This window comes from Euphorbia lathyris, chromosome 1 (genome assembly GCF_963576675.1).
Source record: "Euphorbia lathyris chromosome 1, ddEupLath1.1, whole genome shotgun sequence".
Lineage (NCBI taxonomy): Eukaryota > Viridiplantae > Streptophyta > Magnoliopsida > Malpighiales > Euphorbiaceae > Euphorbia > Euphorbia lathyris.
The window spans coordinates 83,201,744-83,225,797 of NC_088910.1; the positions used below are offsets into that span (position 1 = coordinate 83,201,744).

The 24,054-nt window shown below is 33.9% G+C and overlaps 3 protein-coding genes across 4 annotated transcripts; 2 read left to right on the forward strand and 1 right to left on the reverse strand.

Annotated features, from left to right (window-relative positions):
• The first annotated feature begins 539 nt into the window (after nt 1-539).
• Nucleotides 540-4,118, forward strand: LOC136203919 (probable ubiquitin-conjugating enzyme E2 16). Its single transcript, XM_065995143.1, has 6 exons — nt 540-732; nt 873-976; nt 1,178-1,280; nt 1,368-1,431; nt 3,155-3,243; nt 3,729-4,118. Exons 1-6 carry the CDS (start codon nt 703-705, stop codon nt 3,822-3,824), a joined length of 486 nt encoding a protein of 161 aa, XP_065851215.1. The 5' UTR covers nt 540-702; the 3' UTR covers nt 3,825-4,118.
• A 6,811-nt stretch (nt 4,119-10,929) lies between these two features.
• Nucleotides 10,930-12,400, forward strand: LOC136210865 (uncharacterized). Its single transcript, XM_066002289.1, has 4 exons — nt 10,930-11,240; nt 11,326-11,508; nt 11,600-11,841; nt 12,016-12,400. The coding sequence occupies exons 1-4, from the start codon at nt 10,953-10,955 to the stop codon at nt 12,263-12,265; spliced, it is 963 nt and encodes a 320-aa protein (XP_065858361.1). The 5' UTR covers nt 10,930-10,952; the 3' UTR covers nt 12,266-12,400.
• Nucleotides 12,401-12,679: 279 nt separating this feature from the next.
• On the reverse strand, nt 12,680-22,559 carry LOC136203928 (folate transporter 1, chloroplastic). Of its 2 annotated transcripts, none has more exons than XM_065995151.1 (11): nt 22,177-22,559; nt 21,982-22,058; nt 20,066-20,142; nt 19,276-19,369; nt 18,629-18,722; nt 17,897-17,970; nt 16,822-16,929; nt 15,853-15,924; nt 15,727-15,747; nt 15,267-15,334; nt 12,680-13,594 (listed from the first exon to the last, which is right to left on the reverse strand). In XM_065995151.1, the coding sequence occupies exons 1-11, from the start codon at nt 22,406-22,408 to the stop codon at nt 13,462-13,464; spliced, it is 1,050 nt and encodes a 349-aa protein (XP_065851223.1). In that variant the 5' UTR covers nt 22,409-22,559; the 3' UTR covers nt 12,680-13,461. The 2 variants fall into 2 exon arrangements, with proteins under 2 accessions (XP_065851223.1, XP_065851220.1); XM_065995148.1 differs by having other exon boundaries at nt 16,822-16,932.
• Nucleotides 22,560-24,054: the final 1,495 nt, after the last annotated feature.

Below are 24,054 nucleotides of genomic sequence, written 5' to 3' on the forward strand. Positions count from 1 at the left end.
TTTGCAGCTAATATTGGGATCTGCATGTTTGTCCTTGCCGAGTTGTGGGGACTTTATTTTGGGTTGGAAATCGCTTGGAGGAAAGGTTTCCGAAGAATTGTTGTTGAACTTGATTCCCTCCTCGTTAATTTTATGAATAAGAATACATCTGCCCAGTCTCGCCTCAGGTGGATAATCGTGCGTTGTCTGAAGTTCAGGGAGGAACAATGGGAGGTACAGATAGTCCATTTCTTCAGAGAGGGAAATAAGGTAACAGATTGGATGGCTAATTTCGTAGGGCCGAGTTTTTTAGATTATTACGAATGTGATATGCTCCTATAGGTGTCCATGATTTTCTCCTTACAGATATTAGGGGAAGTGTTTCTTCGCGAGTCATTCGGGTTTAATTTTAAATATTCTTCAAAAAAAAAAAATACATTTTAAATAAATCGAGAGACCATAATAATATTTTAAACAAAATTAAGGGTCCATGAAGACATTTTAAAAGTTTATGGCGAATCCAACTTGTTTATTTAAGCCGAAAATAAATAAAAGAAAAGAGATGAAGTGGTGGGGACACAAAGAAGGTCTCGCCCTCCCTCCCTCATAAACCGTCGCTGCTTCTCTTTGTCCCTTTCAATTTCTTCAACCTTTCTTCTCCCTCCCTCTACCTCTACCTCTACCTCTGCCTCTGCTGCTTCTGACAGTGCTTTCTAATTTAACATGACCAGCTCCTCAGCCACCACTCGCAAGGTTTAATTCCCTCTTTTCTACTGTTATTCATTTCCTTATTCACATATCATCTTGATCCATTCATTGAGGTTTAACAACAACAACTTGGATTTTCTAATTTCTAGGCCGATTCCTGATTTTTACCAATTTTATTGTCTTAGGCACTTAGTAAGATCGCTTGCAATCGCCTCCAGAAAGAGCTTGTTGAGTGGCAGGTCAACCCTCCCGCTGGTTTTAAGCATAAAGTCACGGATAATCTTCAAAGGTTTTCTTTCTCTTCTCCTTTACTATTTTAACTGGCTTCCGTTTTGTTTCCTGAGAAAACCGTGAGAAGGGGAACCCACATAAATTAGTAGATTTTTTTTTTTTTTTTCTCTATGTTCATATTGTTAATTGAGTTCCTATTAATTCATACTCTTCTTCTTCTTCTTGTGGTATTGTGGCTTGTTTGGATTTTCAACTATAGGTGGGTAATAGAAGTGATTGGAGCTCCTGGAACCCTTTATGCTAATGAGATCTATCAACTTCAAGTTGACTTCCCTGAGCATTACCCTATGGAAGCTCCTCAGGTTTGCTTAATTGCATAACTATCTCTCTAGATTTTGTTGGATTGATTTTATTTTTATCCTTTTTGTAACTTTTTTTGGGTTAAACAGGTTGTTTTTCTTCATCCGGCTCCACTGCACCCACATATCTATAGCAACGGCCATATTTGTTTAGGTAATTGTAGGGGATGTAAACTGTTGTCATTTTTTGCTATACTTCTACAATTCTGTAATTGATTTCGTTAGCTGTATTTTGTCCCACAGTTGCTGTTAACTGTGGCCCACGGTTGCTTGGAGGTTACATAGGATGATTTTTATCTGTCTGATGTTGAGGCATGAATGATAAAGTTCATTTCTTTGGCTGAATTCATTCTGTTCACTTGTTTGTTGAAAGTGACTTCATGATTCTTATTATTCCTTCATTTTGATTATTTATTTAGATTTTTTTTCCTTGTAAGAGATTTACATTTTTTTAGTTCCTTGATTCCCTTAACTTTTAAGTGAGACAGAAGATTGTCAATTATTAGTGCTAGTAACACATGGTTGTTCAGCTAAGTTAAATTATTAAGGCATAAAAAATTATGTTCCCATATAAAGTTATTTGAAGAAAAAACATAAAACTTATTCCATGTAACAAGCAGAGCCTAGACCCTAAAAATCTTAAAGAGACTGGTAAACCAAAATTGCCTTTCAGCTAGTACTACTGGCAGCTACTCCGATCATTGGACAAGATAGTGGAATGAAATGAAAAGTGTCAAACATGATTGACTTCACTTTACCACTTAAATTATTCTTCTTTTTAGTTGCTTGATATTTACAATACCTAAATCTAAGGCAAGTTTTCTTGTTTTCTCATTATAGGGATCACTAGACCCGAACATTTGTTTTTTCTCCTAGCGTTTTTGGGTAATTTGAAATCCTTAAGCATATATGTTTTAAATTAGAGCCTCTTTTTTATTTTAAATTGCTATGCTTTCTTTTTGAGTCAGTATCTAAATAGAAAATCATTTTCTCCAAGTTCGTAATCTTGTAAGCATTAGAGACTGACATCTGAGGGGATTGTCCATTTCCGATTCCATGTCCATCTTTCCCATTTTGTTATGCACCTACTTTATTTATTTTTATCTGCACTGCAAATTATCAAGTATTTTCCAAGTAATTAACAAGGTACCTCTCTCAGTAGTTATTCTTTACTGAGGATTTAGTTTAAGTAATTCTGAATATAAATATAAAATATGTATTGCAGATAGCTTTGGAAGGTGTTTTAATTCTGCACCTATACCTGCCTGTTCTAGTTAAACATATATAAGTATAGTTATGATAAATTGTTGTTTATTTTTTTGGTAAGAAAATAACATGTTTGTTGTTACCTTATCGACAATGGTTAGGTGTTGTAGATGGGAATTAGCTTTGGGAAAATAATAAGTGTTGAAGCGTAAAGGATTTGCCTCAATTTTAGCAGAAATTGATACTGATGATAATAGCTGCAGAAAAAGATTTTTGTTTATCCTGTGGTAGATATTTGCTAAATAATTGATCATCACCTAGAAAAGTAGTCTAACTCCTGGGCATTGTGAGAGTTAATCGTATTAGATGATAAATGTAGACATTTTAACAATAAAATGATACCTTCAACTCTTTTTTCTTCACCAGAAAATGAGAATCATTTGAAATTATATAACAAGCAATGATGTGTTGGTGCATTTTGGTGTCTCTGTTTTCGCAACATAGGGATAAAACATTTCGTTACCGAGTTTGAACTAACTTTACTTTGGGGATTTGTCTTAGTTATATGGTTTGATGGTCAATTATCTTGTATCATATATTTCGGTTGCTCGAGTCCAGAATTTGCAGTTTATTATTTCAGCAACTAACAGTTTAAATATCACCAAGTGCAGATATATTATATGATTCATGGTCCCCAGCCATGACCGTGAGTTCTGTATGTATCAGCATTCTCTCGATGCTGTCAAGCTCTACTGTCAAGGTTAGTCTCGTGATTCATTTACTTCCTTTGTGCTTATTACAAGTTAAAATCATTTTATTGTTGAAATAAAGCTTCATTTCATTCTACTATAAGAGTGTCATGTATGCTTTATGGTTATATGACAAATGAGATGGTAAACTATATGGTTGTGAAAAATTTGAATGAAAATGCAATTTCCACCCTGAATTTGGCATTGATGGACAAATAGTCCTGATCTTACTTTTAGTTGACAAATTAAACCCCAAAGTTTCAATCTGTAGCCGTTAAGTCCCATTCTTCCTTTAATTCAGCAAGTGTGTAATAGCTATATAGGGGTTTAATGACCAGAAATTGGAACCTAGATGTTTAATTTGTCTATAAAAGTTAAATTGGAGCTATTTGTCCATCCATACCAACTTGAGGGTGGGAATTGTACTTTCATCTGAAAAAGAAATCTATTGCCAATCTTTGTTTGAGTTCATATTTAAATTCATTTTGGCATGCAGCAACGCCCTGAAGACAATGACCGTTATGTAAAGAACTGTAGAAATGGCAGATCTCCGAAGGAGACTAGGTGGTGGTTCCATGATGATAAAGTGTAGTAACTGAGGCATCTCCCTGCACATTAGGTCAAATAATTATGTTAGATGACCTTTTTGTTTGAAATGACAATGAAAAGCCTAAGGAGAGTTGTGCATTCTGAAAATAAAATATTCAGAAGGCCCCATTATCTCCCGGAAATGGCAATTTCTGGTGTGTAAAAAGAAAGAGGAACTATGTTTGTAGTTACATATGAAAAATGAACTTGATTCTCTGGCAACCTTGCGAGGTGAATTATTGGTGCATTGTAAAACAGCAACTGATCTAAACTCTTAAAAGTTATAACCCTTTTCTCAGTTGTTCTTAAAACCTTTTAAAAATTTATTTAGTCAGATAGCTTTGTGCACATGCAGTTTCGAACTTACATGTTCCTCATAAAAGTGTTTCTATTATGTTCCTTAAGCTGTAACAATGAGAGTTGTGATTCTTCCCTATTCTCTTCCTATATAGACTATTTTAATATTTGTGATCGAGTGGTCGAATATGTGAATTGTATACAATATTGAGAGGCGATGCTGCTGTTTTGAAGGGACTATTTGACTACATTGTGTTTGTTGCCTGGCTTTGTAGCCTTTGACCGGCCACCTGCTCGGGTTCTTTGCTTAACGAATGAGTCGAAAGCAGACTTGAGTCTGTTCATTTGGTTTCAGTTTTTGACATATTTGTTTAGCTACTGCTATGTCAACTTACCATATTTGTCTTCTGACTTCAAGCTAAAAGTTCATAGTGTGTTTTGGCACTTGAGTTGCAAATGGAGAGTGGGGAACAATATTAGACATTCGAATTGGGATGAAATTAATTGCTGTGAACCTTAGTGCAGCGGTAAACGTTGTTGTCGTGTGATCAAGATGTTACGGTTTCAAATCTTAGAAGTGATCTGATAACATCTCTACACAATATTTACCAGCCAAGTCTTCAACGGAGTAATTACGTTGCAGCCGTGTTATATTTAGACTATGTTGATGTGTATCTTTGGGATGATGTACAAAAAAAATACTCCTAACAATCACAATTGACAATTAAGAGCAATTTATTTTTACTGTCAAAACAATAAAATTGAAAGTATAATGTTAATAAACTGTGATAATTCCAGACAATATAAAAAATAGGGAAATTACAAAAAAAAAAAATGTCATATTTAGAAGGATATTCCAGTGCCTATCTTCTATCGTTTCAAAAATCCAGTTTCTTTAACTTTCTATTTTTTAATTATCATTTTTTTCTTTCTTTTCGACATATGTATCTTACTATTTAATTATCTCCTTGACCAATTAACTTCCCATTACTTTTCCTTGTCATTATATTCATCATCATCATTAATTGAGGAATCAATTTCATCTCTATCCTTATTATAAAAACAATAATAATTATATATATATATATATATATATATATATATATATATATATATATATATATATATATATGAAATTCATCAACACTAATTGTATTTATATGCTTTTGGAGTTTTATTTTATGGAGAAAAGTATAAATAAAATTCCTGTATTTACATCAGTTGACAAATAGAAGAATGTGATACTTTTTCTTCTAAAGAAGGGGCATGTGTTTTATAAAGTTACCGCATAAAACAATTTCACTAATACTAGTTGTTACGTTATCAAGCGTTAAAATCAACAAGTCAATATGACATACATTAAAATCAATAAGTCAATGTGACATATTGAAGTTAATATATAATGTCATAAAAGGTTATTAGGCTTTTTTTTTGTCAACTTTGTAAAACACATGCTAATTTTAAAAGAAAAAAAAATACAACTTTCGATGAAACCACAAAGGTTTTATTTGTACTTTTTCCTATTTTGTATGTGTATATATTCATTAGGTAGATGCTAACAATAGATGGATTTATTTGAATGGGTAAATAATTTAATAGTCTCTCGGTTTTTACCAAACAAGTTTAGTCCTTATATTTACAATAATACATTATTAAGTTTTTAGCTTTTGTTTTATTTAATAGTTTAGTCTCTCAGTCCATTTAAAAAGATTAAGTTGCCCTTGTTTGTTAGAGCTAAATTACATCTATGATACTTAAAATTTAGCATATTTTAAACTTGATCTTGAACTTTAATTTTATACCTAAAATACTAGTATTATTTTAAATATTAAAAAATACACTTATATTTTTAATTTTTAGTTTTTCTTCTTCTCTCATCTCCTTTGTTCTTTATTATTTTAATAAAGATATAATTTTAATATTTTAAATAAATTGTTTAAAATAATTTTTAAAGGAAAAGTATAAAAATAAATTATATGGTTTAAACGGTTGCAAACATGGATTTATGCTTTGTGCAGTTTGCAAAATAGAGAATTCCTCAAAAATTGATGCCATGACTATTTTTCTAAAATTGAGCAATTTGGAACAATTAAAAAAAGAATGAATTTGCAAATTACTTCATATATAAAGCATGACTTTGTAAATTAACTAAAGCACAAGTGTTGTTTGACCGAAAAATTGACTCACAAATTCTTTAACTACAAACTGCACAAATCTCTCCTGTTTGTAAACATTAAACCACAAAATTGTATTTGGAAATCAGTCAAACCACAATGTTTATTTTTATATTTTTTTCCTATTTTTGTTTTAATAAAAATCATTAGTAGCTTGTATTATTAACATAAGTACTTTACACGACACTAATAATAAAATTCAATATTATAGTAAAAAATATTAGATTTTGCTTAAATTCTCGTATTGGTATTAGTCAGTAGAAATTTGTACATCAATTCTTTCGGTTTTCTCACTTCGTGTCACCCCTCAAGATCGTATTTTAGGCGTATTTCTAAATGAATAACACCCAATTTTTAGGAAAAGTTAGAAGACACAAGTCAAAACTTACACTTTAGACGTATTTGTAATGAAAGAATTGCAATAAATGTTTTTAGTGGATAACATATGGTCCAAACATTCAATATTGGTGTCTGTTTGGGAAAAACTAAAATTTTTGAAAAACTAGAATGACTTATATTTGGAAAAAAAAATTAATTTGCTAAAATGACTTATATAAGAAAATAGATGGATTATTTTTTAAAGGAAATTACATATTAAATCACTTCTCATTTTTATTTTACAATTTTATAAATCTTTTTTTCTACTTTTATCATTTTCTGTTTTTTCTAAAACTTTTATTTTTAATGGTAACCATTTTTTATAATTCAATTAGAAAGAAAATTCATTTACATTTGAACCTCTCATTTTCTTGTTAATTTCTTTTATTCCCAATTTCATTTATTTATTGTTGTTTTTACATAAATCAAGTTCATTTATTTAAGGCAAAATCAGAATTGTTTTCTGTTTCTTCATTCATGAAGTTTTGCTTCTACAGTTCATTTTACAATGAACGATTTTACAATGGTGGATTGTCAGTTTTTGCTGACATAAAAATATTCAGAAACAACAAAACAAATTCTATAATTCACCATTATTCCTATTTGGAAATAATTTTCACTTTCTTGACTAAAATGTAACTAATCCAATTAATTATATTTAATGACAATCTAAACTCTGAGGTCTGAGAGGGTCCAATTTGATCGGGCATTCGTGCCGTCCATGACATGATGGTACTCCTCCAAACCCATTGGGATTGGATTTTCACCCTGAAAGTGAGAGAGCCTTCTGGTTAGTTATTAGTTAAGATCCTCTAAATGACCTTAGCTTATTAACTATATTAGGTCTCCACAATCTAGCAATGTGGGATAGGTTCCAAATTCCTTAATTAACAAATTTTCCACCATATATATACATAAATAATAATAATTAAAATATCTAATGTTTATTTATTATTTCAAATTTTAATCTAATTAGAATCCCAATTCACATAAAAAATATTAAATAAAATATTTTATATTTTATTTAATTATGAATTTCTTCTGTTTTAGATTCTGAATCCAAATAGTATTCATCATATCTTGTCAGTATCAAAATACAATAGATATAAGAATTTTCTTTATACCTTAGTTTGTTCTCTATGTGTGAATTTATAGGTCCATGTGAGATTGACAGTAAGACCATATTTGATAACCAGTTTCCGCACTTAAAACTAATACATTAAGTGCTCATTGGGTTTTAGTTTGATTGATAACACAATTTAAATAGTTTAGTTAAGTCACATAATCAAACACAACTAAAAGATTTAACTTAAAATTTTAAGTTGAACATTATTAACTAATATTTTTAAATTCAGTACTTATTTTTAGTATTTATCAAATAGTTATACTATATACCAAAGGAAGAGACCTTTTCTATCTAGACCTAGCCACCTTTTCTATCTAGACCTAGCCCCGCCCCCGCCCCCCCCCCCCCCCCCCCCCCCCTTCTTCGTCCCCAAAACCACCTCCCCTTTCTTCTTCTACACAACCCCCTCTGTTCACTCCGGCCGAGCTCTCTTTCCCTCTCACTTGCTCTTCAGTTATTTACAAAAGTAGAAGAAAACCGCAGTCAATGTACAGATACGCCAATTGGCTGCCATTTTCTTGTTTTTGGTCTTCATCTTTGTTCGATTCGGGTGGCTAGCTACTATCTAGTGGAGGAGGTCTTCCTTCTTCCTCCTCCCACCGTTTTTCTTTTTTCCTAGTTGTTTCCCTCTTATTTTTGTCATTTTATTTTAGTTGGATACTATATATTTTATCGGATCTCTGAATCCGTTGGAACACTGCTGGTTATAATCTTTGCTTTTGTAACCCTTTCTATTTTAGCAAGGGCAGAAACGGTAGATCTTATCCGCGGATCACTGGATCTACGAGATTGCAAAAGAAATGACTTAGATACGAAGGTTCAGAATAGTTCAGATGATAAAGATTTGACTACAATTGCTTCACTACGAATTTAGAGTTGCGTTAAATATATGTTTCAAATGTTGCTTATATTAGATTTACCTTTAATGGCTTTTGTTGTTGCTTTTTGTAGTCGTTTTCTTATCCTAGTGGATCATGTATTAAGCAGAGTTGGAGAAGATCGAAACTACGCTATTCAAAAACTTGTTCTAAACCCCCTTATTTGACTAAGGCTACTATTGTCATATTGTACTTGCAACATATCACTTAATGAAATATGAGCATTCCTATATAAAAAAAAATCAAACAATTATACCATTTAATACTTTCAGCATTTATAATATTCACCACTTAAAATTCAATACTTATTTTTCAGCACTTAATTTTAAATTTTATCAAAGGCCACCTAAGACGAATATCATTTTTTTCTACAATTCACAATGTTCTCTAAAAAAAGCATGCATTATGACTACCCAATTTATATGAAGGAAATAAATCTAATATAACATATTTTACTGTTTATATCACAATTTTTTTTGTCTCTTGATATTTAGGCATGTTCCTTGCCACCCTTATATTATTCAATCATATTGTTTCTCAATCTAGAAGTAGATTGTAAAACAAATCAAATTGATATCATTGTCAATTTATTTGAGTATGACCATGCATTTTTTAGTCTCACGTGTCGAGAGGCCTATTGTCGCTCTCATATTAAGATGGACAAATCCTATATTTATGACTCAACTTCTTCTACATGAATCGTACTATGCTCAATAACAACCTTTATAATTATCTGGTTAAAGACAATGTTTGGTGTCAAAGCTTAGTATTCCTCATATATATGGTGACCGTCTAAGGATTCAATAACATAACTATTATAGAGATCACTTATGACATAAACCCATGTTGTGATCTCATAGTGGATTAGTCCAATACTATATTCTCTAACATATACTCATGGGTTTGATTTGTACCTCTATAGACATGGTCATCTCATGATCATAAATTAACCCTTACACTAGTCTTAATTTATTATCATTCACAAGATAATAAGCGACTAGGTACATTTAAAATAACTAATTGTTCACTATAAAACTAACATGCAAACGTTTATAATAATGTATAATCTTATTAAATTAAAATAGCCAATACGCCAATATCCATAATTGATGTAGGACACTTTATAACATAAACATATACAACTCTTCTTCAATTGAAGAATGAATATGGCATAAGTGAATCCCTCTACAGAAATTGAGAATCATGTTCCAGTTGCAACCCTAATCCCAACATGTCAGTTGAGTGTATACAGGTTCGAAGTAGAGGGTGTTCAAGGTACCCAACTGCACAAGCTCCCAATTTGAAAGGGTCCCCAATTTTTTTTTATCATTATGTAATTGAAAAGAAATAAATTATATATATTTCTCACGACGAAGGCATATAAGTGTATGAAATTTTATTGTACATTTTCTTTTCTGAAATTTTATTGTTATTTGCAAAGAATATAAGTTTATTGAATATAATAATTGGTTGAATATGATTCAAGTATTATTACTATACATTAGTTATTCAATATTTATTTAATTTTGGTTTAATTCAATATATATAGTTTTGCATGTTTTTATTGACTTCTTATTTGATTATTGAGTTTACCAAATAAATTGGATATGAGCTTTGAGTTTTTCGATTATACCTTAACTAAAAAAAATATATATGAATATGGATGTGAAAAACATATGGAAAACAAAATTCAAGTGTTAATTCAGTCCCAAAGATGAGCTCTTGATAAGTTCATTACAAAAGAATTATAAGTTCATCTTGAAAATCAAAAGGTTATTAGTGAAAATGTAACAACTACTCAGAATGATCCACGCAGTCATTGCTATTATTCAATCAGATCAACTTGAAAATTCAGAATTGTGTTTTTATATTTTGCATTGAAGAAAATCTGTTGTTCTCATTTCAGTGTTCCCTTCTACGTTCCTTTCACAAGAAGTGATCCTCATTTAATTAAAATAATATATTTTGTGAATCAAAGGGACCTACACAATAGAAATGGACCAATTTTTGTGAAAGAGACATAGAAGGACATACTGAAATAGAAACAACAGATTTTTCTTCCATTTCGCACCGGAGCCTCCAACACATCTTTAAGACAGCCCAGGGTATAGTAATGAGGAAGTCAAAGTTTGAAATATATAATTACCTAAGTTGCGTGTTTGACAAACACTTTCTAGAAATCTAATGACAAGTTGAACTTGACAAGTAGTATATATAAATATAATTAGTGATCATCAGTATATTGACAAGTCTTGATTGATTTGATTGTGCTGAAGAATATGGAAGAGGAGATAAAACACCATAGAATAAAGACCAACGGAATATGGATGCATATTGCAGAGAAAGGAAGAGGACCTAATTTTGTTGTTCTCCTTCATGGATTCCCAGAGCTTTGGTATTCATGGCGTCACCAGATGCATTTCCTTGCTAATAATGGATACCATGTTATTGCTCCTGATTTGAGAGGCTACGGTGATTCTGATTCTCCACTCTCCCCCTCTTCCTATACTCTCTTTCATCTTGCTGCTGACATCTTAGGAATTCTTGACCATTTTCATCAACACCAGGTCAAAATTATATTTACTATTCTTATCTAATACAATCTGTTAAAATATGTGTAAACTTATATTGAATGTTCCATGGGTTAATTAGGCATTTGTGGTTGGACATGACTGGGGAGCAAATATTGGTTGGCATCTGAGCCTTTTTAGGCCAGATAGAATCAAAGCCTTTGTTGCAATTTCAGTTCCTTACTACCCAAGAAATCCTGATGCCAAAGTTACTGATTTCTTTACAAAAATCTATGGAGATGGCTTTTACATATCTCAATTTCAGGTACCACTAGATCCACCATTAACATATTACATATTTAGATTAGTGTTGGACCGTTTTCAACTGAATTTTTATATACTTACTTAATCAATAGGAAGGTGGGAGAGCAGAGAAAGCATTTGCCAGATATGATTACTTGACAGTGATGAAGAAATTTCTGCTGATAACAAAGACTGATGCACTGGTAGCTCCTCCCGGTATGGAGATAATTGACTATTTACACACACCATCCATGCTTCCACCATGGATTACTGAACAAGAGTTACAGGTCTACGCTGATAAGTTTCAAGAAACTGGTTTCACTGCTCCACTCAACTACTACCGTGCTATGGACCTGTAATTACTCGTCAGCGCTTTTTAATTTCGTTTTAGCTGAATAAATCAAGTTTAGAATGTTAATGACAAAGGACCAATCTGTATTTTACATCAATACAGAGGAGCTTATGACATATTCAGCCTTTCATTTTTTAATTACCTTATACTAATGATATATATTGCAAATTATCATAGGAATTGGGAGCTTAGTGGAGCATGGCAAGGATCAAAGGTTACAATTCCTACAAAATTGATAATCGGCGACAAAGACATTGGGTTTGAGACATATGGCGTAAAGGAATATGTAAAAGGAGAGAGTTTCAAGAAGATTGTTCCAAATCTTGAAGTTGTCATCTTAGATGGTCATCATTTTATCCAGCAAGAAAAGCCTCTGCAAGTTTCGCAACAAATTCTTGCATTTCTAAGCCAATTTACTTCAAATTGATTAGTACAACTAGACTGAAACGTTTTCTATTTGCTTATACTGTTTTTGGTATTGTTTGCTGCCTTTTTTTTTTTTTTTTTGTTAATAAGAAATATGAATGTTGTTTACAGCCACTTTACGGCTTCTTACTGATGAAATTAGGATGCTAGTTAGTTAGAAGTTATTCTATTTGACAAGCAACAAATAACTTAAGTATAAGCAACTCCATAATAGTAACATAACAATAATAGTAACTCCTTTTAGAATTAAAGTTTGCATAAAAAAAATCAAGCAATTAAGCAACAACACACGCCTATAATAGGAGTTTTATGATGTATTTCGATGTACTTTTATGATTTGGAACTTCTCAAATTGGATTTTAATTTGATAGATCATATTTAATACATCTCAACAATTCATTAACATATCACATCAATAAATCAACATATCTCATCCATAAACTAAACACATGTTAGTAAAATTTTAACACGTTTGATTTACAAAATGCTTAAACCATGCACCCTTTTTTGGTCACAAGAAGAAGAATCAATCACAATCTTCAATTTGCATATGAGCAGAACCACTAGAGATTATTATTTTCACATTTCCACATTCTTTAACCAACACACCAACATTATACTGCAAACTTCATATTTCATACACAGCAAAAGAAACAATTGTGTTCCTTATTCTTCATTCCCATTGTACAACATGAAGATCAGACTCCAAAGTTCAGAATATTGTATAACATATGCAAATAGGTTCTCTATTGGGGCTTTGCATCAGATGGGAAAACAAATAACAAGGCAATACCTGACTGTAGTAAGGATTTGTCAATTGACATCCAACTTTTCTTTGCTGGTGATGAAGCCCCCTTCACTTTTAGCTGTCCGACTCATGGCGAATCAGTTAGGAGCTGTTCAACAGTTATTCATTTCTTAGCAGATACTTTATTAGTCCCATCAAAATTGTATACCATGAAAGGTGCAGTTTGCAAATCCTCCCTTTTTCTTAATGAATATGAATTGTTTCTTCATTTTTTTCTCCATCTCCATTGACCGAGCACCAACAAGCAATCCGCCATCTAATGTCTAAAACAAAATGATGGAATGCATATCCCAATATTTGTAACATAATTCTCGGGGACTCGTCAACATTTGAACTCTTGCCCCTTTCCTCTGCAGAGTATCATAAATAAAAGTGATGTTTAAAGGAAGTTAGTCGTTGCTTCTCATCAATTTCAGTGACTTCACGACATTCTCATACACAATAAACGTTATTGAAGCAGCAGGAGCATTTTTTAAAAGGTTTGGAATGATGCCCTTGTAGAAACCTCGAAAACCTTCAAACCTGAAAGTGTCAACAGAAAGCAAGCAGATAAAAAAAAATACCAATTTTACCACTAAAATTTAACACGAATACATTACAATAAGGTCATCATTAGCAATTCATGTGCTACAAGCAGCATTTCCAACTCTTCTATTCATGACAAATTTAATTAAGTTTGAATTGGAATCATCATATGTGCTTCAGTACTTAGTAAATCTGTTTTTCTAAGTTTTGCTTGATGCTTCGGGATTGAAAGGTCTCAGTTAATTCAGTACTTGCTGCTGCTAAAGCCACTTTATAGCTCCCCAAATTGAAGGAATCCAACTTACCATACATTCATTTTCACAGTTTTGCTTTGGCAAATTTTGGCCGACTAGCTACTGATCCAACCATCTGGCCGCAATCTCCTCCTTTTATCTCATCTTTCATTTCTGCAGATTTTGCGGGTTTTCCGCAACATCGGTTCTGCTTGGAGTTTTATTCTTAACTTTATATTCAGTTCATTCTTTCTATTTTTCTATTCTTTTGTTTTACTTTTCGTGACATTATTTTCTTCTTAATAATATTTGGGCCCGTTGTTCTCGGTTTTGGGGAGGTGCTGACCTCGTTAGGTTGCCCCGGGATCATTGGTAACGGCTTCCAGCCTCTTTAATTAAAAAAAATACAAAAAAAAAAAAAAGTATACAGAATCAAGCATGTCAAAGAAGTTTGGGATTCGGGATTGGGAGATTTTGTTTGCAGTTATGGTTCATAAACTATGGGCTTGGCGGAAATTAGGTGTCTTTTGTAATGGGGTGGGTATCCCGGGGGATCATATCGGCTCGATTCATAGGGCTTTGGAAGGAGCTGTTGCGGCTTGGGATGTCTGGCCAAGGTTGACTGGCCGGGCATTAGGCGGACGATTTATACTCAGTGGAAGAAACCGGAGAGGGGCTGGTTTAAGCTTAATGTGGATGGAACGTCTGCTGTTTCGACAGGAAACATTGCCTCAGGAGGCGTGATTCGGGACAGTTCAGGGGAATGGATTCGGGGTTTACTCAAAATGTGGGTCAGGGTGATATTTTGACAGCGGAGCTGTGGGGTATCCATACCAGTCTGAGTTTAGCGCTTGACTCTAATTGCAGTCCGTTGATTGTGGAATCTGATAGTCTTTCGGCGGTTAATCTTGTTAACTCGAGTACGCCTTTGCACCACCTGGCTCGTGCTTTAATTCGTGGTATCAAGTCTCTTATGTCTTGTTTCGAGAAAGTTGTGGTGTGCCACATTTACAGGGAGTGCAATAAGTGTGCGGATTTCCTTGCCCATTCAGCCCTCAGTCTTGTGCCTGGCATTTCAGTTTTACAGGCAGCTCCTACTTTGATTTCTCCTCTTCTTCATGAAGATCTTGCAGGCAGGCCCTGTTAGAGGCTTCTTGCCTCTTAGTTTCTTTTTTCTTTATCTTGTCTGTTCGTTTTTGTTCTTTTATTGTTTTTCTACCAAAAAAAAAAAAAAAACTTGAGAAAGTGCCATGTGTCATACAGTTCAATGTCTTTTTAGCCAGAACATGATAGCCATATTTAGTGCTGAATTTACTGCCACAGAGAAGTTAGGGCCTTTCAACTCAATAAAACCTAACTCCTCCTATGAATGAAACCCAGAGGTGAAGTGGGATTACGAGTATATTTATCAGTGGCCAAAAAAAGTTTATTCTGACCTGACAGTTTCCTTCACGACATGCCAGCTATCCATATATTTTGGAACTCCATCCATACTAGGTCGTTGCTGCAAAAGTCAAACCTATATTAAGGTCATTCATAAGAAAGAAGACAATTAGCATGTTCTACTAAAACTCAAAGGAACAATGTAATCACTCTTCCGAAAATGTGGATGCATCAGTGTTGAGTTCAATATAGTTGTCTTGCAACACTGCATGCATTAGAAAAGCTTGGTTTGCTTTCAAAAATTCCAATTCTTGAAAACAGGGGAAGATTAGAAAAGCTTGGTTTGCTTTCAAAAATTCCAATTCTTGAAAACAGGGGAAGAGCATAGGATTTGTCCCTAACAGGAGAACCCAAAAGAAACGCTAGGGACTTCTCAAATCCAAATACTATAGGTAGAGTTTTAAGGGACAGAAAGTTGTGGGAAGGGGACAGAATTAGATTTAATAGTCATACCTGCAACCGAGCACGAATAACCTGAGGAACGAAAGAAAAAAAGGGGTCAACCCAATGCATTAGATTTAACACCTTAATGAAAATTGACAACCAATGCTCCATATTAACCATCAACAAGAATGAAACCTGAAAAGGGTATGTCACAATCATGGCAGCAACTTTCGAAGAACCTCCAAGTACAGCATAATCAAATGAATTCTGCACAGGGAAATGGTAGTTAATAGTGAAAGTTGTATATGCGAAAGAAAAGAGAAAGAATTTGTTCTTCTCAAGAAGGAATTGAGGCTAAAACTCCAATGCTTGTATTATTTTTATTTAGAACTGTGAAAGAAAATAATATATAAAGAAAACACCTCCTAATTCACGGTTTTCTTTACCCTTCATTTAAGTAGACTTACTTGTATGGACAATGACAACAAACTTGCATATCACTAATTAGTTCATGAAAAAAAAAACATAAATATGTACTTCAATTGGTTAACACGCTAAATTAAGTCCTTTTTTTGCTTTTACATTATACAACAGGAAAAAAAAAACACTAAAAAGAGAGTAAATTTAGCAAGTTTAACAAAAGAAGCCGTAATATTAGGATGAAGATGATATAGCATCAAGTATCAGACAAAAATCGATCCTTTCGTTTATAATCAGTAATACCCTGGTCAATCATCATATGAACACAACTTCTGCAAACTAGCATTGCACTGAAGTTAACTTTCAGTAAAATTGAACTTCCAGTCATGTATGTCCTAGGCTACGAAGCATCTCAACAATTATTTTGCTTCCATTTAGTATTTCTCAAGATTCTCTCTCCTCCAAATATATGTGTTGGCTGCTCAAGCACGATTCATGAAAAGCACGTCTCAATTAGGGGCAAACACTCTAATATCAACATTACATCAGATGAATGATGTTGTCTCCATCAACAGGAGAGGGGAACTTCAACAGACTCAACCAAGAGTGGCCAGCCTGTAAGCAAAAACAATTCCCTAGGCTACCAAAACAACCCATAAAAAGACCTATTCAATGATCACACACTTCTTTATACTATTCTGAAGAACTCCTAAAATTCAAATGAATATCAAGAGAAATACCTACCAATACATGAATATCAGAACTTCCATAATTCTTTTGTTTTGATCTATAGTCAACAACAACTTTTCGAAGTTCTTCATATGCAGTAAACTGAATAGCACCATGAGAAACCTGCTGAAGCAACAGAAGTACAAATTCATCAAAAAATGATTAAAGAAAGAAGCACCGAGATAAGTTAATGTATATTCAAAAAGTCCATGCACGTTACTGGTACTTCTCTGAATTCACTTTTTATGATAATCTCCATAGTTGCCACCAATAAAATACATGAACTTATAAATCTATCTTATCCGAGTCTGTGTTAATTTAATATATGTGCGTCCACGTTCGCATGCATTTTTGCTTGGGCCATTTGCATTCAATTGTATTAGCATCATACATCAATAACAAAGTTCAAACATTTTCTTCTTTGGTAAATAATTTTGAGTTGCTTATTTGCCTCACTAATTACCTTTTAAGTATAACCCAGATAAATATGGTAAATCATAAAGACGGATAAGAGGCTGTTGAACACTTTCAAGCAAGCAATTGAAGTAAAAAAGCTTAGGTAATTTTCAACAATAAACATAGTTATGACTATCCAGAATCAGAACACTCCCACGCTGAGAAAGTGATATTTTCATGACTGATAAAGAGCGGCCCGGTGCACTACGCGTCCCCGCTGAGCGAGGGTCCGGGGAGGGGTCCCACCACAAGGGTGTACTGGGGGCAAGCCTTCCCCTGCCAATTTATTTGGCAAGAGGCCGCTCCTAAGAATCGAACCCGTGACCTCTTGGTCACACGACAACGACGTTTACCGTTGCGCCAAGGCTCGCCCTCATTTTTTCATGACTGAAAGAGAAAATTATTTTAGTTAATTGATGAGGGTGTCAGGACTCGAACCCTCGACCATTTGGTCAAACTGGCTCTGATACCATGTCATGGAACCATTTGAACTAGAAGCTCAAGCTAATAGTTAAGGTCCAATCATATATCTTATATTAATCTCGGACACTAGCTACATGTATTAATTTACAATATAAAGTAACGAAGACAAGATAAACAAGCAAAAATGTGAAGAGAAATTTCAGTAACTAACCAGAAAAAGACTAGGAACGAGACCTTTATAAAGTGCACTCCATCCTTCCTCTCTCATTATGGTTCTTAAGGCATCTGAAATTTTATTAAACATCAGATTAAATTAATGATATCGGAAGTACAAATATAAGCACCTTTGACAAAGATTTCTGTGGAGATGAAATCAGAAAATATCGAAAGAAGATGAAGCATGATTGAAATTCATGGTATACCAATACAATAGGTGTCCTAAATTAACTAGTTGTAAGAGCACAACAATATACACATTCTTTCATCCACAAGAATGCTAATTGATGAGTTAATGCAGTCAATCATGTCATTGGGTCTAAAATATCATTTAAATATCTGAACATATTTAGGCCATATTTGGCTAGAGAGGAGGAAAGGAATGAGCTTGGCCTTGGTGTTAGTCTACTACACACGTATCCCTCCTATTTAGTAACTTAAACATTGCTTTTTTGGCAAAATATAGATCCCTCTTCCTATCCATCCTTCCAAACAAACCTTATAAAATAAGACTACAGGTGTATGAACCAATTTAAACAAAATGAATCTAAAGAGAGGCCCGGTGCACTACATATCAAAAGATCATCAAAACAAACTATTTTTAGGAATATGACATAAAATGAAACTTGATAACTAATAATATTTTGAAACAAAGTTGATATGACTCACTACGAAAAGGATATCTCAGAGAGCACATTAATAGCAAGTTATAAGATGCAGAGCAAACCATAAAGCCCAGCATATGGTTGAGTTCGATGCAGAGGAGTCTGAAGCTGCAACCTTGTTTTTACAAGCCAAATAGGATTTGTACATAGGCAAACCTGAAAAAGGTAGCAATAATTGGTTGGCGCAACGCTATTGCTTGATAATCATAAAAAAAAAGGAATAAAGAAGACATGATTTGATATTTAATAAGCAGAAGTTGAATACAACTATCTCAGTTCGACCAAGGGGAATATCTTAATGGGTGAATCTCACAAGTCCATTAAATCCATGAGAGAACAGAAGCATTAATGCTTCAATGGTGCCGGCCCAAGACTTCTCCATTACAACTTTTCATCACTGTAGATTAGATGTCAATTTTTTCTCTAGTTCTTTATAAAGGAAGTGATTGAAGAGAGGGATACCGGTTAGCATTAGCCTTTTGTTCTTTGAATTTTGGGTACATTTTACACCTAAATATATGCAGGTTTAATTTCCGATCAACTCTGTGTCAACACTTACAGGTTCCATGTGTTCCTAAATTATTCCTGAACTATCTCCACACTGATTTTCTTTTGCACTATCTTCAGTAATATACATTTTTATGCTGGTGTGAAGGGCAAAGTATTAATACTCTTGCTAATTCATGTTATTGAAGATTCAAACACTTACTAATGCTCCAGCTTCTGCAGCAGACAGAAGATGAAGACCAGGGCTCAACTTCGCATCCATGTTCTGGGAATACCTCTTTTTAGCTCTTCCATAACTAAAAGAATAACAAAAAAAAAAAACCCTTAATAATTCATAATGGACTGACAGTACAATAAAGGATGTGGATCAGACTCTTTGCCTGCAATTGACCAAATGAACCTCCTAGACTACTATGAATAAAGAAATGGTTACATCAGAGGCAGTTAGGCCAATAATTTGGAAAGCATGGGCACTCAGTAAGAACCAGACTAATAAAAAAGGGAAACATCTTAATATGATGCTGATAAACTAATCAGAAGAAACAATTCCTACTGCATAAGAAAAAAAAAAAAAAAAAACTGGAATGCAACCAGAAAATATGTATTGTGGTGTCAAATATACCAGAAAACAACACAATGTTAACATGAAATCTGTGTAGGTTGTAGAATTTTAGCATTTCTATAACAGAGTTTCTAGGTCTTGTGTTGAATGAAATTTATGACGAGTTTCACTTTATATTGAATTGGTGCTAAGGCTGAAATCGCTTTACCAGGCCTTGAATTTCTGGTTCATTGCAATAACTCTGTTTGAAAAAAAAAAAAAAAACCACATCCAATTCCAATTGAAAAATAAAATAAATATAGCAATGGCAATCTCCAAAACCATTTTAAAACCAGACAAGCACACAGCCCAAATAAGTTAAAAACTGACAACAAAACAATTCATCATAATTCCTAGCTCAATCAGTAAGTCTATCAAAATTGAGACTTACAAGAAAAAATATAAACTCCATGAAACTGTTGAGCCAAGCACTGAAGGAAGGAATCCTGCATAAAGCCCTTTGAAACCCTGCAACGAAAAGCATCAGGTTGTTGACAACATTCTGTCAAGCGTGTACTAACAGGGATTAGACAGGTGTGGAAGCTCTATCCACTACAAATTAGCGACACCCTCCCAATAATAAGGGTGAAAATTAGCTTTATCTATTGCACCCAAGGGATTAGTCTGGATGTGGACATGGCTTAAAGGTGCCGCCTAGATGGTTCGGACCCTCCAGGATTACCTCGTGGTTTGACCAAAAATAGAAAGAAATTGCACCCAAGGGATCTCACTGCAAAACCATTTTCTTGAAACAGAGTTTCAACTTTCAATCCTCTATATTCTCTTCTACTCAAAATTGGAAATGTTTCAAGCAAACATGCAGAAAACTCAAATAGGAACATGCTAACCAAATACAAAAGATCAATGAAAAATGCAGTCTAAATCTGTTTTAAGATAGCATGTCTCATATTTAATCAATAAAGAAAACATTTGATTTGCTAAGCACCATATGTCTAAAACATACAAATGGCGCAGTTTCATTACAGACTCCACATAGCATAGTTTTCCGACAACAACCATCAGAACGGGAAGACATGATACTATGCAATAATATCGAAATAAACTGCTGACTGCTCAAATCTCAAATATCAAATTATAAGATACAAAATATATACTTGTATGTAGATTGCTGTAAGACCAGTCCAATATTGACAAGTAACTTCACTCTAGATTTGTAAGCTCAAAATGTTTTGAGATAATCAGATTGCTAAAGTAGGCATGTCATTTGTATATGATACTACAATAAATAATGATGAAGAAATGAGCAATCCATAGCAAGAATTATGACAGTTTAGCTTTAGACTTCAAACTGCCCTATATGCAGTCCACTGTCCAGCGGCTTTAGGAATATAACCTTGGTCAACTACTTTGTGGTATATATATATACATAATCCAATGGCAATTGCATACTGGAATCTCCCGTGCTTCATTGTGCTTCTGGAGACAATTTTCCCTTGGTTTTGATGCTTGTTTGCATCCTTAAATTGGTTGTCATAAAATATGAGATGTTCTCTATAAATAATATACATAGGATACAGATTTATCATATAGATACTGAGCTATAAATAAAATCATAAATCAGTCCTCGGTTCATTGATCATCACTGATCAACTTTTCTCATTAATTATATAACTTTCTCATAAAATTAAGATGTAACATTTTCTGATCTTCCAATTTATAATTTACATTTTCATAGTTACTTATATGTCCTACTTTTTTTTAAGAAGAATGCCCTTGTCATAGAACAATAAAGCAAGCACCTCTTCTATTTATCTTTGATTTTCTAGTCACAGTCCCATTACATAGTTCAACCATAACAAAGAGATCAATTGTACTATGATTTCATGGAAGAAGGTTTAAGTGAACCAAACTTAGCATGAAGGAGGTTTCCAACTATCTCAAACAAGAGCTTATGTTATAATTACATTGGCAACAGTAAGATACATACTAACTCAACTTGATTGATACTTCGAGTAAACAAGAGGAAATTGGTCAAAAGAAGAATTTGAAGGATATATATTAAGAAACAATTTCTTATTACTTTATAGCTCTCGATTTGCATCTTAATAATTCCTCAACTTCCTAGTAGGTTCACACTTCACAGGAAGGTTCTATGTAGAAGCTGTATGGAAAATAATAATGGAACGGAACAAGCTTCTCTTCTTCTAAATAATCAGTTTTTATATGCCCACATAATTTTCTTCAACTAAGAAACACTAAATATGCAAACTAACCGTAGAAAATCAATTGAAAAAAGTCATATTATAAAACATAAAGGACGAAAGCAATAAATTTTGGAAGACATACCTCGCAGCGACCAATGGCCATAATTGCGTGGGCAGTATTCTTGTAGGTTGGAAGATTGGAAACTCGGCCATCGTTAACTATAGAATCACTCACATAAAATGAAGTTGAAAAGGGAAATTGTATGTGTAAAAAAAGAATTATATAAATACAGCTTATATGGGTGAGAATGCTGCATATGTGGAAGATAAAGACGACCTTGAAACCTAGTTCGGACAACATCGAGAGGGTGGGTGGCAGCGACGGTGGCAAAACCAGCTGCAGCGCCGGCAACGGCGTTCTCCCATTGCCACTTCGATTCAGACTGAGAGTGTGCCTGAGCCGCTGACGTTGGATATTGTTTTTTTAGGAAATGACTGATACTAGATTCAGTAATCATTTTTGAAGAGAAACTGAGCTGAATTTCAGACCAATCTCCGTTGGCCGCCATAATCCCAATTCGTCCCCGGTCAAAGGCAAGCTCTTCCTGCAGCTACCTTTTCTGCAGAACTCTGGTTACATATTAGGTGCTACTGAAACGATGTCGTGTGCTATTAATTTGTTTTTCAGAAAATCACAAAAAAATAACCTTTTGTGATAGCCGAAGCAGACCACGTATAATAACAGAAGAAAGAAATGTTATATATATATATATATAATAAAGAAGAGAGAAATGTTTTAAAGACTCTTTGGACGAGTTTTTTTTTTTTTTTTTAAAGGATTCGTTCGACAAAAATTACTTAAATTAATACATTAAACACTTATTTAGTTTTTTTAGTAGGAAGGAAAAGAAAACAAACAAAACAAAAACCTAATCCGGGATCAGTCTAGGATGGCTGACCCCCAACCCTATTCTCGAGAAGGATGGGTAACAGAAAGGAGGGGGAACAGAAAGGGTAGAAACACCTAAAATCCCTCCATGCCCAGCAACTGCCAAGCGATCCGTCACGCGGTTTTGCTCCCTAAAGATATGGGAGAAGCTAAGAACATCAAAGGCAGGACGAAGCCTCAAAATAGCCTTGATAAGATTCTGGTTCTTCAGACCAACAGCCTGGCAATCAGAAATCCTGTTGATCGCCTCCAAATTATCAGAATCCACCAAAAGCCTTTTAACACCCATGCGAATGGCCAATTTAACTCCCGACAGGATTCCCCAGAGCTCCGCAGAAAAGGAAGAGCCCGTCCCCAAGTTATGGATGAACCCAGCCAGCCAAGCGCCACCAGCATCCCGAAGAACTCCCCCAGCAGCAATTCTTCCATTGCTAAGGCAAGAGCCATCCGAGTTCAACTTCACAAACCCTTCTCTAGGCTTAATCCAACCAACTAACTGGACCACTTTATCCGGGACAGGTCTAACCAGGGGCTCCCCTTCAAAGCTCTTTGTAATAACAGAGAGTTTTTCCGAGAAGTAACCAAGTAAATCAGGAATAAGGACAGTCTTCTCAGAAAATAACTCTTCGTTCCTCCATTTCCAGATTTGGTGACAGATAATGGCGAAGAAAATGTCACCGTACTCCATATTAGCCAACAACTTCCCATTGGCTCCATCAGAGAACTAGTCAGCATCCGCATGAGCCATAAAAGAGGGCAGGGTGTGGCGAGGGAGAATCCCCTCCCAAATCTTCTTACTCTTAGGGCAATCCTTCAAAGCATGGCACAAGGTTTCCACATGACCACTGCATCTACTACAGGCTCCAGACTCAGCCAAATGCCTTTTGAAACACTTATTTAGTTATGTTTGATAATGTTTTTTATTAACCACTTAAATTATTTAATTAAATTATATATCACTTATTTTGTTGAGTCAAAATATTTAATTTAAAATTTTAAGTTAAAGATTATGAACTAATATTTTACAATATTTAGCACTTATTTTTAATATTTATTAAACATTTATATCATTTAATAATTTCAGCACTTATAATATTCAACATTTAAAATTCATCAACACTTAATTTTCAGTTTTATCAAACGACACTTTAGTTAGAAAATAAGTTAATGAGATGTACCGTACTATGTTAATATATCAATGGCTTAAAGCACTATTTGGCCCCTCATCCATCCAAAATTTTGTCATTTGGCCCATGACCTATTATT

What these genes read in the sequence shown, in the direction of transcription:
- LOC136203919 (XM_065995143.1), top strand. Translation starts at nt 703, where the DNA reads ATGACCAGCTCCTCAGCCACCACTCGCAAG. An exon ending in GTCACGGATAATCTTCAAAG is followed by an intron (nt 977 to 1,177) that starts GTTTTCTTTCTC and finishes TTTCAACTATAG; the next exon opens with GTGGGTAATAGAAGTGATTG. An exon ending in TGTCAAGCTCTACTGTCAAG is followed by an intron (nt 3,244 to 3,728) that starts GTTAGTCTCGTG and finishes TTTGGCATGCAG; the next exon opens with CAACGCCCTGAAGACAATGA.
- LOC136210865 (XM_066002289.1), top strand. Translation starts at nt 10,953, where the DNA reads ATGGAAGAGGAGATAAAACACCATAGAATAAAGACCAACGGAATATGG. An exon ending in TTTACATATCTCAATTTCAG is followed by an intron (nt 11,509 to 11,599) that starts GTACCACTAGAT and finishes CTTAATCAATAG; the next exon opens with GAAGGTGGGAGAGCAGAGAA. An exon ending in TACTACCGTGCTATGGACCT is followed by an intron (nt 11,842 to 12,015) that starts GTAATTACTCGT and finishes AAATTATCATAG; the next exon opens with GAATTGGGAGCTTAGTGGAG.
- LOC136203928 (XM_065995148.1), bottom strand. Translation starts at nt 22,408, where the DNA reads ATGGCGGCCAACGGAGATTGGTCTGAAATTCAGCTCAGTTTCTCTTCA. An exon ending in TCGTTCCTAGTCTTTTTCTG is followed by an intron (nt 16,933 to 17,896) that starts GTTAGTTACTGA and finishes CTGTTGCTTCAG; the next exon opens with CAGGTTTCTCATGGTGCTAT. An exon ending in TTGTGACATACCCTTTTCAG is followed by an intron (nt 15,748 to 15,852) that starts GTTTCATTCTTG and finishes TTCGTTCCTCAG; the next exon opens with GTTATTCGTGCTCGGTTGCA.